The following is a 16681-nucleotide window of genomic DNA, read 5'->3' as shown; positions in this document are numbered from 1 at the left end:
CGTAGCCACGCCCCCCTCTCTCTTTGACCACGCCCACCGGCGGAGCCCGAGCGCGCTCCGAGGCGTTGACGGAAGTTGCCGAACGTGGCCGAGCGCCGCCCGAGGGTTGCCGAGCGGCCTCGCCGGGCGCCGCCGGAAGTTGCCGAGCGGCCCCCGGGGCTGCCGTTTGTGGGGGGGGGGAGGCCGCGGTGAGTGCGGGCGGCGGGGGCGCTGCGGACGGGGGTGGGGGTGGGGGTGTGTGATTCCCCCCCCCCCCCCCCAAATCCCGGGGGGGGTCGTTCCGTGACGGGGGGCGGCCCCTAGGGGTTGGGGGAGGGAGCAGGGCCCGGGTTCTGGCTGTTCCCGGCCTGTGTGGGGGCGCTGGGCCTGGCTCACGGCGTCGGGCCTGGGCCTGGGCCTATGCGGGGGGGGACCGGGGACATCCCTGTGCCCCCCCCCCCGGGGGTGTCTGACCCTGTGGGTAGGGCTGCGGGTGTCCCTGTCCCTCCCCCCCCCCCCCCCCCATGCGTGTCTGTCCTCTGTGAGTAGGGCTGGGGTTGTCCTTGTCCCCCCCCCCCATGGGTGTTTCTCCCCTGTGGGTAAGGCTGGGGCTGTCCCTGTGCCCCCCCATGGGTGTCTGTCTGCTGTGGGTACGGCCAGGGGCATCCCTGTGTCCCCCCCGGGGGTGTCTGCCTGCTATGGGCACAGCTGGGGCCATCCCTGTCGTCCCCCCCCATGGGTGTTTGCCCCATGTGAGTAAGGCTGGGGCCACCCCTGTCCCCCCACCATGGGGGTCTGCCTGTTGTGGGTACGGCCAGGCCCATCCCTGTCCTTCCCCATGGGTGTCTGCCCCATGTGGGTAAGGCTGGGGCCACCCCTGTGTCCCCCCCCCCCGCCCATGGGTGTTTGCCTGCCGTGGGTACGGTCATGGCCACCCCTGTGTCCCCCCCAGTGTCCCCGCTCAGCCCTTCTGCTCCACGGCACCATCCCAACTGTTCCTCTCTCTCTCTCCCTCTCCCCGTGCCTGCGGTTCCCTTTGGCAGGTGCGCAGCGGGGCTGTCCCAGCCATGATCGAGGTGGTGGCCAAGCTGGGCCGCGGGCCCGTGTTCCTGGCCGGGGAGCTGCTGGAGTGCGTGATCACTTTCACCAACCCTCTGTCGGCGGCCTCCACCTCTGCCAGCAGGTACGGCGGCACCGGGCCCTGCTCCACACACACCCCGACAAAGGCAGCACCAAAAGGGGGCAGGCAGGGGGTGCCCCGGCAGGGCTGTGGGGCTGCGGTGCCAGCTCAGCCACCGGTGACTTCCCCGCCCAAGGTGCTCCCTAATGGCGCTTCGTGCCATCTCCATTTCGGGGCGGAAACTGAGGTAATAATTCTGGTTTTCTGCCCCCGAGGAAGAGACTGGAAAAAAAGTATGCAGGTAGAGGCGCTGGGAGAGGTGCTTTTAAGTGCCCCTCAAGTGGCAGCAGAATTGCTGGCAGAAAATGAAGCCAAACTGGCTATCAGGGCAGGGTATCTAGTTACACCGGAGTGAGTCTCTCAGGGCAACAAGCAACAGCGTCATTATTTCCTACGTCGGTGGAGGGAGCTGTGTGTGGCAGCGAGCTGATGTAGCAGTGTCATCCCCGCTTCCAGAGCTGGCAGTAGCCAAAGGGGCGAGCGGTGCCCGGAAGGAAGAAGGGGCCGACTTCCACGCAGCCTTTTCTACAGCCCAGCCTTCGGGCACTCCCCTCTCCTTGACTCAGCCATGCCCAGAGCAGGCGCTGAGCAAAGGTGACGAGATAAGGAGCTTCCTACCTTTGGCTCACGGGAGTGACTCACCCGAAGCCTCAGTGTCAGCAGTGTGTGGCCTTGTCTGATGTTCCGGGGGTGGAGGTGGTTTTCCTGCCCTGTGTCCTTCCTTCCTTCCCGGGAAGTGTCAGTGTCCCGCCCGGTCAGGTTCAGCACCTTTGCATCACCAGTATGACTTTCAGAGGTGGCTGCTTTGATGGAACCGCTTCCAGCGCTCGCAGTCTCAGCAGAGCAGCCTGTTGCACTACCACCGGAGGACTCTTTTAAATTGTCTTCCTTAACTTCCCATCGCTTCATCCTTGTTCCTCTTGCCTGCTGAGCTAAACGTTCAAATCCAGCCACGCCATAAGCAGCTAGCTTTCCAGGGCTTTGTCTCGTGGGGAGGCGGTGTTACTCTCCCCAGTTCTGGGAGCGTGGCGTGTCAGGGAGTCGCTCGCTCGGGGCTGGCTGTGCTCAGAGGGGAGTTGTTCTTGTTCTGCTGAAACACGTGGGACTGCACAGGTACGTGGTAGGGCAGTTTCGGAGGTTCTCAGCCCGGTTTTGGAAGGTTTATTTGGGCGCCTTGTCGTGGTGCCTAGAAAACCGCCTCTTGAAAAAAAGGAAAGTTTTCAAAATTAAAAAAAAAAAAAGCAAGCTACCGAGAGTTGGCTAAATCATAGGAACGGGAACAGCTAATGGCTTGGCGGTTAAAAGCTGAGGCTGTAGGTCGTGTAAGGGCAGCGGCCAGGACGGCGCGGAGCGGCTGTGACACAGCTAGGCCTCTCAGGAAAGAGAAGCTTCCAGCGCCAGCATGTGGGGCTGTGCAGATGCAGGAACTGCAGCGTGTGTTTCAAGCACAGGAGCGGGAGTCAAGGGCAGTAAGTAATGGCAGAGGGTGAGCTGGGTTGCGGGGTGCCAGGTGTTCAAGGAGCGAAGCTGGCCCTGCCCCAAATCGTGCAGTGTGGCTGGCGTGGGCTTCAGAAGAAGCTGTAGGGAGAAGGGAGAGGTGGCCTCGGACCCGGTGCGGGATCCTCGTGTGCCCTGACAGCTGGGTGAGGCCTGCTGGTAGGAAGGCACACACAAACGGTGTTTGTCGGTCTGGTTAAAGAATTGAAACAATTCAGCAGCATATCCTCGGGCCATGCTGGAAATAAATGAAAAATACTCAAAGTGCCGTGCTTGAAGGTGCTGTAATTGTGGTAAGCTGACGCAGAATTGTTAAGCATCGTCTCTCGTGTGAGGGCACTTCCCTGCTTCCACGCAGCAGATAACCTTATGGAAGAAAACCTGAGGGCAGCCCTCATGAAAAGCCACTCTGGTGCTTTCGGAGGCGCAGAGTTGCAACTTTTAGGGCTGGAGGTGTTTGGGCAGAGGATCGAGCGTGTGTTCAGAGGGCGGCCGGTGCACACATGAGATCAAGTAGTGCGTAATTAGCCGCAGCGAGTGCAGCAAGGTCTTTCCCTGGTTCGTCTGCACGTTCAACTGGTCTGGTTAGTCACACCGAGGGATTCCCGTGTGCCACAAAAGATCCCCGTAGCGCCTGAAGTTCTGGTGTCAGTGCCTACTAATCGGATTGTGATGTTGGATAACACCAGGGGAGCCGGGCACCGGCTAAATTCACAAGTCTGCCATTGTTCCTGCAAGTCTGTAGGAACAGATACGGGGTCGGGAGCCTGGGAGACGTCTGCAGAGCCGTGGGGGGTGCCCACGGGGTGACCCGCAGAGGGGTCCTGGAGGGAGCTGCAGGTCAGCGCCCAGCTCAGGCTTGCCCTGGAGGCGTGTTTGGAGGGGGGCTTTGGGGATGGCTTCAGCAGCAGTAAAGCAGAGCCCGCTTCGTTCCCAAAAAGCAGTCGCGCGTGGAGAGGGGCAGGAAAAGCTGCTGTTCTCCGGCCCGTGCTCGCTGCCACCCAGGTGGAAGCACAGAGTGAGTTTTGCTTTCCTTTGCCCTCAGCGAGATGCTGGCGTGGGCCAGCGCCCAGATCCACTGCCAGTTTCATGCCAGCGAGAACCGGGTGGCGCTGCCCCCCTCCGACGGCAGCAAGCACGACGTGCAGGCAGAGAACGAGACGGTCTTCGTCCCCAACAGAGGTGAGCGCTCCCCGTTACTCAGGCAGGGTAAGCCGAGCGGGAGTCGGGCAGGCTGTAAGGTGTGTGCCCGAGCCCCTGCTGGCTTCCTGCGGTAACTCCCTGCTGCGTGGCCACCGCAGCACCTCATTAATGCTGAGATCACAGCGGTGCTAGCTTGGAGCAAAACGGGAGGGTTGTCGGTCCAGCTGTTCTGGGAATGTCTCATGGTCTGACCAGGACGTGAGATATTTCCTCCTCGGCCCCTTCTCTTCCCCATTCCTCCCCGGGAGGGTGAGGCACGGCTGGCCCCGGGCGCAGCGAGTGCCCCCCTCAGCCCGCGCCCCTGGGGCTGGCCGGGGGCAGCGCTCACGTGTGGTTTGTCTCTTCCAGGAGAGCGGGGTCAGTGTATCCTGTCCACCCCACCAAAGATCCTCTTCTGTGACCTGCGGCTGGATCCCGGGGAGTCAAAGTCCTGTGAGTCCTGTGTGCTGTTCCCCCGCTGGGGGGGTTCACATCCGGGGAGCCCCGCGCCCGGGCAGGCTCTGCACACCTGAGTGCTGCCAGCAGCCAGCCCTGTTGCTCGCAGGAGGCGAGTGCCAAGGAACACAGCCAGAATCTGTTCTCCACGCGCTGCAAGGTGTCCCTCAGCTCTGCCCCAGGCCCGTGTCCTTTGTCTGTGGTGTAGCTGCAAGGCACGAAACGTTCTGAAATACCTGGCTGCAGCTGCAGGAACAGCTGCACGCACCTGCGTTCCCCTGCCTTTATTTCTTCAGATGCACTGGAGCGTGCCTGGAATTTAGGCTGGCACCCTCTGCAGGTGTGTGCTTCCTCCTCAGGCCGGGGATGTCCTGGGGATTGCTGTTGCCTGCCTGCTCTAGTTTCCCCGACCTTTCTGCCAGGAAAGTGAGCACTTCTCACCTTCCCTGGCCCAGAGCTCTCTGTGCCTCCAAAGCTCTCGAACAGTGTTCTTCCAGTGGGCCCCCTTTCAGCTCTCCTCCATCGCTACTTTCCCTTTTGCTCTTTGGAGAGCTTTTTTTCCTTTTCAGAGGAAATCTGCAGCAACTGATTTCCCCAGTTCCAGGGAATGTTTTGTACCAGGGGCTTCTACCTGATCAGGCAGCTGTGAAAACACAAGCATGCGCTGTCGCCCCTGGGCTGGTGGCTGCTGACCCAGCCTGTCACCTCGTGCCAGATCCCTGCATCGCAGCCTGGCGTCAGGCTCTGCCGGCTGCACGTGGGCGCGTTCCTCGGGATGTCCCAGCAGGGATCCATCCGGAACGGGCGATGGACACCTCTCAAGTCACAGCGTGATGAAGCCTCTGATGGAAGGGGCTCTGCTGGAGCGTTCGGCGGAGCTGTGAGTGAGAGCACGGAGCCGGGGGCTGTGCGACGTGCTGGTTTTGACCAACCCAGGTAGTGGGAACAGATCGAGGGGACTTGCTCACGTGGCGGCACGGCAGGAGGAAGGTTTGTCGCGTGTGGTGCCGCAGCGTGGGACTCCAGAAGCCCCGCTGCACGCCAGGCTGTGCCAAGCTGCTCGCACCAGTCCCACCGTGTGGTGCTGCTCCCCTCACGCGAGGCTGCAGCTGGCACGCTTGCGGGCCGTTCCTGGGGGCTCCTGCCAGCTCCGTGGAGGCAGAGTTAAGGCCGTGTGGGTGTGTATCTTAATTCTTCGTTTCCTGTTTTTCAGAAGTTTTGAGTTGTGCTGCTCAGTTTGGAAAGGCAGAAAGAAATCAAGAGATTGAATTCTGCTTCGGCAAAGTACCGTGCTATTAAACCGTGGCAGGAGTTGGCACTTAGAGCTGAGGTTGTGTGAGGCTGTTGCTTGATAGAAGGCCTTGTTTTCGGTTGCTTATGAGCTTCTTCCCCACTATCTTCCCCGTGTTATGGTACCTATACGTTGAAGGTGACTCACCTCCCGTCAGCTTGACACGCTGCCCAGACTGAGCTCTTTAAATTTGTCACCATAAAACATTTTTTCAAGCCCTCAAGCCATTTCTGTGGCTGTTTCTGCCTCCCCTCTGGTGTTGCAATACCTCTAAACACTTGGTGGGGAGGGGAGGAAATGGAGGCAGCCTCGACACAAGCCAGAGGGTACGGCGGGAGGGTCGGGAAGCATCTGAAGTGCCAGGAATGCGCTTCCTCCCGGGGCCTGCGGGGAGGCTGGCCTTCCGGAGGCTTCCTGAGACTCTGCATTCCTGTGCCAGGCAGCAGGCGCCACGCGTTGCCCGTCTTCCTCCCCAGATGCCCCAAAACGCAGTGGTCTCTGCTCAGGTTGTCCTTGCTGGGTGTGGAGACCCTCATGAGCGCTTCTGCAAAACCTGCTGCAGGGGTTGCCGCAGTCTGCAGCAGCACTCCTGAGCCCTCCTGGGAAATTCCTGATTTTCCTCTCTGTCAGGGCAGTTCTCAGCTTTATCAGCACCTCGGTGCAGCGGGACGGCCTTTTGTTTTTGGGTGTGAGAGCCCGTGGGCTCTGGTCACTAGCGTGGGCTTTTTTATCTTTCCATTCCTCTTTTTTTTTTTTTTTAAATCCTGAAGTTATATTTAAAATGTAACCCTAGCGTTTGATCTAAGCCTCAACGTTTAGGATGTGCCAGACTTGGGGAAGGATCTGTGGTTTAACAGCAGGATGCTGCCCTTCCTCTGGCAGGGTGTATCTGCGTCACGGTGGGCAAGCCAGAGGTGGAGACTTTCCACGGTCCGCCGCTTGCGTCTCTCTCCTTACGCAGCCTGCAGTTTGGGAAGGCTGCAGAGGTGTTCGCGTTGCACTGGGAAGTGCTGGGGGTTGTGTGCCGAACGTGGGGCTTTGAGAGGGCTGAGTGTGCTGCAGAGCCAGGCCCTGGCATCTCGGGGGGGCTCAGGGTCAGAGGGTTTGTGGTCCGAGTCACCAGCCTGCAAAGGGGGGATTACTCCGCAGGTTGCTGTGAAGGTCTCTTAATTGTTCCTTAGCCGTTTAGACCCAGAGGAGAACACAGGAAGGAACTAATTTTTGTTGCTGTCTGGGGCTCGCTTGTGTAAAGTGAATGTCAGAAGAGGAATGAGGTATTGATCAGCATCCCTCTGCCTCGAGTATTGTTTGTGCGTAAGTGAGGCAGAGCCCCGAGGAAACCGCGCCACGCGACTGCTGCTTGAAAGTGTCGCATTCATGCGGTGCGCCAGGGGAGCGTGCAGAGGCAAATTCGGGTCGAACTTGTGATGAGTAAGTTCAGTTCGTGTTCCCGGATTTTACGCCTTTCGCATTCTTTCGAGGCACAATTTGTATGTGCTGGAAGCAGTGGGTGACGATGATGCGCGTGAGGTGAGGGGCGCCGGGGTGGGGGAGCTGGGGATGCGCTTGGACCGCTCAGGAAAGAAAACTGTCAGCACAACGAGACGGTGATCAGGAGCCTCCTAGCCAGGCAGTGCTTTCTGTGCTCGTTGCAGACTCGTATTGTGAGACGCTGCCCATAGACGGCCCTCCCTCCTTCCGCGGGCAGTCGGTGAAGTACGTGTACAAGCTGACCATCGGCTGCCAGCGCGTCAACTCCCCGATCAAGCTCCTCCGCGTGCCCTTCCGCGTCCTCGTGCTGCACGGTAAGGCCACGCGCTGCCCTGCCCTCGGGCACGGTCTGCAGCCCGCCCCGCTGACTCTCGCCTTCTCCCCAGGCCTCAAGGATTACCAGTGCCCGCAGGACGAGGCCGTCGCGCCCTCAAACCCCTTCCTGGAGGAGGAGGAGGGCTTGAAGAAGGACTCTCGCCTGGCGGACCTGGCGACGGACCTGCTCATGGCAGCCACCTCCCGACGCAGCCTGCGTAGGTCGCTTCCCCTGGGCGAACCCGCTGCCCCCACCCGTGCACGAAGCAGGCAGTGCCTGCAGGCCTGCCCCCTTCCCCGCGCAGCGCTTGCTGCAAAAATTCCCTTGCTGGCACAGCAAGGCTCCGTCTGCGGCTGTGGAGCGGCTCCGTCGGGGCCCGCTCGGATCAGGGTTTCCCACAGGCTCCCCCTTGCCAGTGTGGTTTGCTGTTGCTCACTGCTGACCTTTCCCGAAGGAAATGCTGCTTCCAGGGCCTGCCCTTCATTCCCAAGCAGCCAAGTTGTGTCTGATGGGCTCCTCGGGTAACCCAGGCTGCTGTGTGGAGCAGAGCCGCCTCCTCCTGCAGCTCGGCCCCCCTCTCTGCTTTCTCCATAGACCTGTACAATATCAGCAGCAGCCACGGGAAGGTGGGGACGTTCTGCATCTTCAAGACCGTGTATAAGATTGGAGAGGATGTCATCGGGACCTTTAACTTCTCAGAAGGAGACATCCCGTGTCTGCAGGTCAGCGCTGGCTTTGGGTTCAGCGTGGGGAGAAGCAGGGCTTTTGGGTGGGCAGTAGGAGAAAGGGTTGGGGTGGCACTGAGCTGCTGGGGGGGTTTCTGGTGAGGTCTCGGTGGGAGGCAGCTGAGGTCCCCCTGGGCAAGGGCTCTGGTTCTCAGCTCCCTTAGACAACGGAGGCCCCAGGACGGCGCGGGTGTGTGAGTGTGAGCTCCCGTCTGTCTGCCCCGCAGTTCTCGGTGAGCCTGCAGACAGAAGAGAGCATCCAGGAGGAGTTCCAGCGCCGGCGGGGGCAGCCCGTCTCCTTCAGCACGCACGCCCGCCATCAGGAGGCCTGCCTGCACACAGCCCAGAGCAGCTTCAGCCTGCCCATCCCGCTGAGCTCGACCCCGGGATTCACCACCAACATCGGTCAGTGCCCTGCTCGTCCCCGCAGGAGGACAGCCGTGTCCCCAGCCCTGCCTTCGCTGCCCTGCTCCTGCTGGCAAACCCTCCGCGGGGCCGTGTGGCGTGGGAGGGAGCTGGCCCTGTGCGAGTGGGAATTATTTGCTTGTCCCCTTGCCAGCACCGAGGCAGCTGCTGGCCCTGCGGTGCTGGCTGCTGACCCGCCTCTTGCCCGCAGTGTCCCTGAAGTGGAGGCTGCACTTCGAGTTTGTGACCTCTGGGGAGTCAGCGGGGACCTGCCTCGTCCGTGGGAGCCAGCCAGAGGCCGTCACCTGGACCGGGGTGGAGCAGATTGAGGTGGACACTTTCAGCTGGGACTTGCCCATCAAAGTCCTTCCCACCAACCCCATCCTGGCCTCCTACGTGTCGCAGTTCTCCAGCACCAACTCCATCACCATCTGAAGTGGGGAGAGACGGTAGGACCCTGCCGTGCCGGCTGGGAACGGCGGGCAGGGCCACGACCAGCATGCTGGGGGTGCGCACCCCAATATTCCCCCGGGGTTCTCCTGCGATGACAGGGTGGGCAGCGGGGTGAAGGAGCGCTGCGCTCGCTGCCGTGCCCTGTGCCTTCAGCTGGGGGCCAGAACCCTTTGTGCAGGATGAGGGCACGGGTCGCAGCGCTCACCGAAACGGGATCTGCCTCCCCGGGGGGCGGCCCCGCCTGTGCCTTGCCCCCTGAGGGGCTTCCGGGAGAAAAGGGCCCAGCCCAGGGAGCGAAACCTTGCGTGAAGGTCCTTGCAGGCCAGCCTCGTGCCGCTGGCTCCTGCTGGGCTCCTGGATGTGGCCGAGTGCTCCGTGTGGAGCCAGGCAGCAGCACCGCAGCAATGACACGGAACTGAGAGGTGCTGAGCGCCTGGGCCGTCCTCTCCCTCCGCTCCTGAGCCCGAAGGCATCCTGCCGGTCTCGGGATCCTCGGGGAGCTGGAGTGAATGCATGCTGTGTGTTCAGGAGCTGGGATGGAGGCCTCCCTGCTCAATGGCCGGCCCCGCGTTTCTACCAAACCTTCCAAAGAGTTTTCCTCTTTGCGTGGAAACCTAATAAACACCTGAACGTGCAAAACGGCCTGAGACAGAACATTTTCCTGCGCCCTTCCCCGGTGGTGGAGGCGGCCCGAGGTTACCACAGTCACTGTCTGGAGACCTCTTTGTTTAATACTTTTATTGCAAGAACAGAAACATCTACACAAGGCTCTGCACAGCACAGGCATGGCACCAGCCGGGGCAGGCTGCCGGGCGGCCGGCTCCACCCGGGCACAGGCAGGTTGCTTCAGCTCCCCGAGCGCGAGCGGGGCACCCGGCGCCCTGCAGCTGGGACGGGGCAGCGGGCACGGGGAGGCCGGGCTCCTCCTGGGGACATCTTCCACCGGTTGTCCCCACGTGCCCGGCACGCTGCTGCCTGCCCGGGGCTGGCTCTGCTGCAGTGTTGCCCGGGGCTGGCGAGCGGTGCTGGGGCTCCCTTCTTGTCCTGGGAGCTGCAGGAGCAGGGGCACTAGTGGTTCCAGAGGTGGGTTGTGCCCCTCGTGCTCCGGGACAGAGAAGGGATGGGCCAAGGCACGTGGGTCCTGCTCGAAGGGCCGCCGTGCTCCTCAGTGGGCTCCCAGTGGCTGCCTGGCAAGGGGGCAGGGGTTGTGGGGGGAGCTGCTTGGCTCGCAGCTGGGTGCGGGGTGATTTGGTCCTGTGGCTCTTTGTCTGGGGGCTGCGGGTTCCCCGCACCCCTGGGAGGACATCCCCTGGGACCTGCATTCCCAAGGGCAGCTTGGCTCAGGGGCCGTCCTCGCGCTGGGACGGGGCCCCGGCTCGCTTCGGGGAGCTGAAGGCGGAAGCAAAGCCGTACTGTGGCAGCGCTGGGGTGTAAATGTTAGCTCAGTACAATACCGTGTGGATAGTGGTTTCCCTGGAAGGTGGCTGCAGTGGTGTCTCTACGGGACGGGGCAGGTCTGGAGCATGCAGGAGGTGCGCTCTGGAGGAGGGGGGCCGGCGGCGGGGGCCTCTACCCGCTCAGCCCCGCGCCCAGCACCTTGTTGCTCAGCGGCTCGGGGGTGCCGGCCGAGCCCCACTCGTGCTCCACGCTCTTCACGCACGGCAGGCTGGGGTTGGCCTTCTGCACCACCGAGATCTGGCAGGTCTGCGTGTCGTAGTGGGCCTCGCACCAGTCGGGGAAGTCGATGGGGTGCTGGGTGCTGCGGGAGAGGGCACGGCGCCGTCAGCTCCCCCTGCTGCGTGCCGGGGGGCTGCTGATGCGCTTCCCAGGCCAGCTGGTGTGAATTTGTTGCCCGCTGGTGCGCGTTTGTTGCCCGTGGTCCCCTCCGTGGCACCCCTCGCCCTGCTGCCCCTCGCTGGGCCGAGGCTCCCCGCAGCCCCTGGGGTCTCCGCTGCACAGGCCGCCCCCAGACCCCGCCGCAGCCCGTCCCCAGCGCCCCTCACTCACGTCTCGCAGCATCCCACGCCGATGGGGTGCAGGCAGGTGCACAGCAGGCAGTTGGTGCTCAGCCACGACTCCCCGAGGGAGAACTGCTTCCCCTCGTACTCGCAGGGAGCTGCAAATGGAAAGGCGGCGATGAGCAGCGGGGCGTGTGGGAGCCACCTCGGTGTCCCTCCGCCCCGAAAGGACGCGGGGCCCGTCGGGGCTTCCCTGCGAGGAGGCGGCAGAGGAAAGCTGGGCAGCCCTCTTCCCTGTGCCGCTGGTCCTGCACGCTCGGCCCCATCCGGGCCCCTGCCAGGAGCTCTTCGTGGCCCAGCGAGCTGTTTCTCAGCCAGAGCCCTGGGGAGCTGTTGCGTGGTTTATAGACAGCTCCTTCCAGTCATCACTGGCCCGCGATCGCGCTCCCCAGCTCGGCACAGCCCGTGTAGCGCCTCGCGGGCAGGCAGGGCACGGCCCCGCCGCCCCGGGGGAAGACGAGGCCTCGTCCTAGCCTCGACGCTGCCCTCCCGGCTCACCTCCCCGCTTACCTTTAGCCTGGAAGTAGCATTTGGCCTGGGAGCCCGGCAGCTGGAGGAGGAGGGAGAGCAGCAGGCAGAGCCTGCCCCAGGCGCACGCCGGCTTCTGCGCTCTCATGGCCATGGCCGTCGTCGAGCTGGGCTTCCCCGCGGTCCTGCCGAGTTGCCTTTCTTCCCTCTCTCTCCTTTGCTCCTTTCCCTTTTCTCTCCCTTTCTCCCTCTCTCTCTCTCTCTCTCTCTCTCCCTCTGCCTTTTTAATGCTCTTCCCCTGATCCCAACAAGAGATATTTATAAAGTTCAGCTTTACGACCCTGGCCACCAGCTGTGCCCCACTGGAAAAGTTGTAAAACTCATTTCCTGATTTGAAAGGCATGAAAACAAGAGGTAGGATCAAGATTTTTAACAAGCTGTGAAAAGCTGATTCATGCCCTCCAGAAATGTCTCCAGTTGGAAGCCCCTGTGGGTGCAGGGCTCGGCAGCAAGGGGAGATCCGAGGGACCCCGGCGGGGTTGCCCTCGGCAGGGCGACAGGAATCCCCCGACCAGGAGGAGAGCTCCGGCCACCCCTGTCGCGCTGTCACAGCAAGGTCTCCGAGCATCCCGTCGGGCAGGGACCGGAGCGGCACAAGCGCCACGTTAAGCACCAGTGTGGGACGCAAAACGGCAGTGTCCTTGGTGGGCGCCGAGGTGCCCACACGCAGCTCACGGGCGGCTCGAGGGGGAGATTTCCCCCATCTCCGAGCCCCAGCCTGGGCTTGTGGCCACGCGTGGGCTGAGGGTAAGGGCTGGTCCCCTCAGCCGAGGGCATGTGGGGCGGTGATTCCCACTGACACGGGGCCCTGGACGAGTCCCCGGCATCCCCGGGGCTCGGCTCAGTGGTTCTGGTGCGAGCGCGGGGCCGCCGGGGCTGAGCAGCCCCTTCCAGCAAAAGCAGGCAGGCGACCAGAGGGATGAAACCCGGAGGCACGGGTGGGTTTGGGCAACAAGTGACCCGAGAGGGGAGCGAGGGGCTCGGCCGGGGGCATGTCCCCAAATGTGCTGACTTTGTACTCCGACCTCCAGGTCGCAGCGCTGCGGCTCTTACCGGTGGCCGAGGACAGAGGTTTGGAAGAGGTGAACAACGTGAGGGCACCAGGAGCCGCACGGCCCTGGGGAGCTGCTGCACTGGTGTGCCCGAGGCGTTTCACGGTGTTTTTCACAAGTCAGGAGAGCAGGGTACGGGCACGGGACAGCCCGCCGGTGGCTGCAGTAGCAGCGGCGTACGTGGGTCATCTGCCCTGCCGTTAGTCTGCCTGTTGCTGAGAGTTTGGGATAGGTTTACACCCTGACGCGTGAGCCTCAACATCCCTTCCAGAATTTGTGTTGGCGTCCTCTGTTATAGCTGGATATTTTTGTTATCCGTGCAAATGTCCAATCCCTCCTTGAATCCCGCTAAATTTTGGCCTGAGCGTTTTCCTGTGGCAGCCTAATTAAGCAGAGAGTGAAAAGAATAAATAATAATAATAATAAAAAAAAATGCTTCCTTTTATCCGCTTCGGATTCACCACTTTCGGATTTCCAGGCGCGTCCCTTTGTGGCCGGGGAAGCCGGAGACCCGCGGTCACCTCGTGTCCCCGTCCCCAGATGTCACCCAGAGCTTTCTCAGCGGACGCGGGGAGCTGGGAGGGGGCTGCCTCCCTTAAAGCACTGCCCTGGCTGAACAGGAGGCAGAAAAACTTGTGCGTCCAAAGAGAGTGGGGAAAAACCGCAGGGGAAAAAACACGGGGAGGCAGAGGGCAGCGCGTGTGACCGGCTGGGAAAGGCTGGTGATAAATCAGAGCGGCTCGGGGTACCCGCGAATAACCTACGGGCCGTGGGCTGTGGGCCGGGACGACGAAGCGCATCAGTAACAAATGAAAATCACCCTCTGGAGCGGAGTTGTTACTATATAAGGAGGATAAAAGTCCCCGTCGCCGGGGCGGTGAGTGAATATTCCTATTGTGTGTTTGGAAAAAGGAGTCTGGCACGCTCACAGCCACAATGAACTAATCCATCTTCGTTTCATCGCCGAGCAGAGAAAACGTTAAACAAAAGCGGTGTTTTTAATTTGGAGGCCCCGGTGGTTTGCCCGGGCTTCCAGAGGGACGCCGAAAATCCGGGGAGAGGGCGGCTGTGGGGCGGCCGGGGGCTTGCAGCTCGGAGAGCATCGCCTGCAGAGGGATTCAGGGCGCGAGGGCTGCAGCGCGGGCGCCGGGGATGCTGCGGCCGGAGCATCCCTGGAGCACCGGTGTCCAGGTGGGCAGCCACCAGCCCCCAGCACCCCAGGACCCTTCGTGAGGAGGCTGCATCCGTGTCTCAGCATCACCCAAGGGCAGCTGGCTGCGTCCCAAGCAGGGCACGGTGCCTCCGGGCTCCTCGCAGAGCTGCTGCTCGTCCCCCTGCCCGCAGCTCCTGGTGCTGGGGACGGGACCCACGGACGGGCAGGGGGGTGCCAGGATGGGGTGGCGATGCTCCCCCTTCCCCCCGGCCCCGCAGGAGGTGCGTGGGTAATAAGAGCTGATGGACAAGTTGCCATCGGCAGGATCCAGGAGTGTTATAAAACCTGAATCTCCTGAGCCTTCAGCTCAGGCTGCAGCTGCAGAGCAGGAAGCAAACAGGATCCCGGCTGGCATTGTGAAAGCAAACACCATAAATCCAAGGAAGTGCTGCGATTGCTGTTTTAGGCACTGGGGAGCTTGGCTCCTGCTCCCCACAAGCACTTTATTTTCTCTCTAAACAGCAAAAATTAAAAAAATAAAATAAAATAGAAACAACACGACTAATCGCTGGGCCGAGCTGGGTCAGCGTCAGCCCAGTCCCAGGGCGCAGGGCAGGGTGCCGGGGAGATGCCGGCTCTGAGCCGTGCCCGATGACCTGTCCCCGTGCCCCCGGCACCTGAAGGGGACCCCAGGGCATCAGCAGAGCCCGCTTCTGCGCCACCGAGCTGCTGTCACACGGCTCGGAGCCACCCCGCAGGGTGAAGGCAGCTGCGGCTGTGCTCCAGAAAGAGGACAACGCGGAGGGGGCATGATGGAAAACTGGATGTCCTGTTAGCCGTCGGGCTGGGCTCTGCTGCCCGGGACACCCCGCACTGTGCCCAGCCTCCTGGGTGGCGGGGTCCGGGCTCTGTAAACGCTGCTTGGCGGGCTCCCATGCTCCCTGGCACTGCCCCGTGCTCCCTTGGGCTCCACGGCCCTCTTGCACTTTTAGGGCTCACACTTCCTTGCTTGCCCTCATGCTCCATCTGTCTCCATCATACTCCAATGCTCTCCATCATGCTCCATCCCTCTATATCATGGCCCATCTCTCTCCATCATGGTCCGTTCCTCTCTATCATGCTCCGTTCCTTGCCTTCATGGTCCATCCCTCTCCATCGTGCTCCATCTCTCTTCAGCATGCTGCATTCCTTGCCCTCATTGTCCATCCCTCTCCAGCATGGTCCTTCCCTTCCCATCACTCTCCATCCTTCCCCACTGTGGTCCATCCCTCTCCAACATGCTCCATTCCTCTCTACCGTGCTCCATTCCTTACTTTCATGGTTTATTCCTCTCCAGCATGGTCCATCCCCTTCCATTACTCTCCATCCTTCCCCACTGTGGTCCATTCCTCTCCAACATGCTCCATCACCCTCCATCACGGCCCATCCCTCTCCGTCACGCTCCATTTCTCATCCTGATGGTCCATCCTTTTCCACCATGCTCCATGCTTCCCCATCCATCATGCTCCACCCTTTTCCAACACGCTCCGTCTCTCTGACAATGCTCCACCCCTCTCCCTCTCCATCCCCTAGGGTGCTGAGGGAATTGGCACTTGTGATTGCTGGGCCACTCTCCGTCATCTACCAGCAGCCATCGTCAACCAGAGAGGTCCCAGATGAATGGAGACTTGCTAATGTGGCGCCCACCTGTAAGAAGGGTCGTAAGGAGGACCTGGGGAACACCAGGCCCGTCAGCCTGACCTCGGTGCCGGGAATGGTGATGGAACAGGTCATCGTGAATGCAATCACACAGCATCTGCAGGACAATCAGGGGGATCAGGCCTGAGTAGTGGTGAAAGGAGTGAAATTCAGCTGGTGACCGGTCACCAGTGGTGTTCCCAAGGGGTCGGTGTTGGGACCCATCCTCTTTAATATTTCTATAGGTGACTTGGACGAGGGAATTGAGTGCACCCTCAGTAAGCTTGCAGATGACACCAAGTTGGAGGGAAGTGTTCATCTGCCAGAGGGTAGGAAGGCCCTGCAGAGGGACCTGGGCATGTCGGATCGATGGGCAGAGGCCAGTGGGAGGAGGCTCAACATGGCTAAGAGTCGCGTCCTGCACTTTGGTCACAACAACCCTGTTGTCCCCCTGCACTCTGGTTCCCAGCTGGATGAGGTGATCGGCCCCCATAGTCTGCTCTGGTGAGGCCGCACCTCGAGTGCTGTGTTCAGTTTTGGGCCCCTCGCTACAAGAAGGACATCGAGGCCCTGGAGCGTGTCCAGAGAAGGGCTGTGAAGCTGGTGAAGGGCCTGGAGCACAAGTCCTGTGAGGAGCGGCTGAGGGCACTGGGGTTGTTTGGTCTGGAGAAGAGGAGGCTCAGGGCAGAGCTTGTGGCTCTCTGCAACTGCCTGAAAGGAAGCTGTGGGGAGCTGGGGGTCGGCCTCTTCTCACAGGTAACTAGCGATAGGACTAGAGGGAATGGCCTCAGGTTGAGCCAGGGGAGGTTCAGGTTGGAAATGAGGAGACATTTCTGCTCAGAAAGAGCAGTCAGGCGTTGGGACGGGTTGCCCTGGGCGGTGGTGGAGTCACCATCCCTGGGGGTGTTCAAGGAGAGGTTGGACGTGGTGCTTAGGGACAGGGCTTAGTGGGTGACAGTGGGGTAGGGGGGTGGTTGGACCAGATGATCCTGGAGGTCTTTTCCAACCCTAATGGCTCTGTGACCCTCTCCCGTGCCCTCCCCAGCCTGTTTGTCCCACCGGTGGCTGCTCCGTGCCACCTCCCCATGTCACACCACCTGCCTGCCCGCAGAGGGGCCCAGCCCTCCCCCCACTGCCCTGCCGTGCCTCCTGCACCCCGGTGCCACCGCTCCCGGCAGGGCTCCAGCACCTCCCGTGGCTCCTGCGGTGCTCCCAGCGGCACCCGCAGGCACCCTGCTCCCTGCCCTGCCTCGGGCCAGGCTTTGGCACCGGGGGTTA

The 16681-nt window shown here is 61.7% G+C and overlaps 2 protein-coding genes across 3 annotated transcripts; one reads left to right on the top strand and one right to left on the bottom strand.

Annotated features, from left to right (window-relative positions):
• The first annotated feature begins 34 nt into the window (after window positions 1-34).
• On the top strand, window positions 35-9614 carry RGP1 (RGP1 homolog, RAB6A GEF complex partner 1). 2 transcript variants are annotated; one of them, XM_080572722.1, is made up of 9 exons: window positions 35-188; window positions 1023-1162; window positions 3702-3838; window positions 4208-4291; window positions 7241-7390; window positions 7463-7609; window positions 7987-8114; window positions 8345-8522; window positions 8734-9614. In XM_080572722.1, the coding sequence occupies exons 2-9, from the start codon at window positions 1047-1049 to the stop codon at window positions 8955-8957; spliced, it is 1164 nt and encodes a 387-aa protein (XP_080428848.1). In that variant the 5' UTR covers window positions 35-188; window positions 1023-1046; the 3' UTR covers window positions 8958-9614. The 2 variants fall into 2 exon arrangements, with proteins under 2 accessions (XP_080428848.1, XP_080428847.1); XM_080572721.1 differs by having other exon boundaries at window positions 7241-7609.
• A 144-nt stretch (window positions 9615-9758) lies between these two features.
• Window positions 9759-15248, bottom strand: MSMP (microseminoprotein, prostate associated). The gene is made up of 3 exons (XM_080572723.1): window positions 11504-15248; window positions 10983-11091; window positions 9759-10734 (listed from the first exon to the last, which is right to left on the bottom strand). Exons 1-3 carry the CDS (start codon window positions 12087-12089, stop codon window positions 10545-10547), a joined length of 885 nt encoding a protein of 294 aa, XP_080428849.1. The 5' UTR covers window positions 12090-15248; the 3' UTR covers window positions 9759-10544.
• Between the last annotated feature and the right edge of the window lie 1433 nt (window positions 15249-16681).

The sequence above is a fragment of the Anser brachyrhynchus genome, assembly GCF_964034855.1.
Source record: "Anser brachyrhynchus genome assembly, chromosome: Z".
NCBI lineage: Eukaryota > Metazoa > Chordata > Aves > Anseriformes > Anatidae > Anser > Anser brachyrhynchus.
This window is presented reverse-complemented; position numbering and strand designations above follow the sequence as displayed.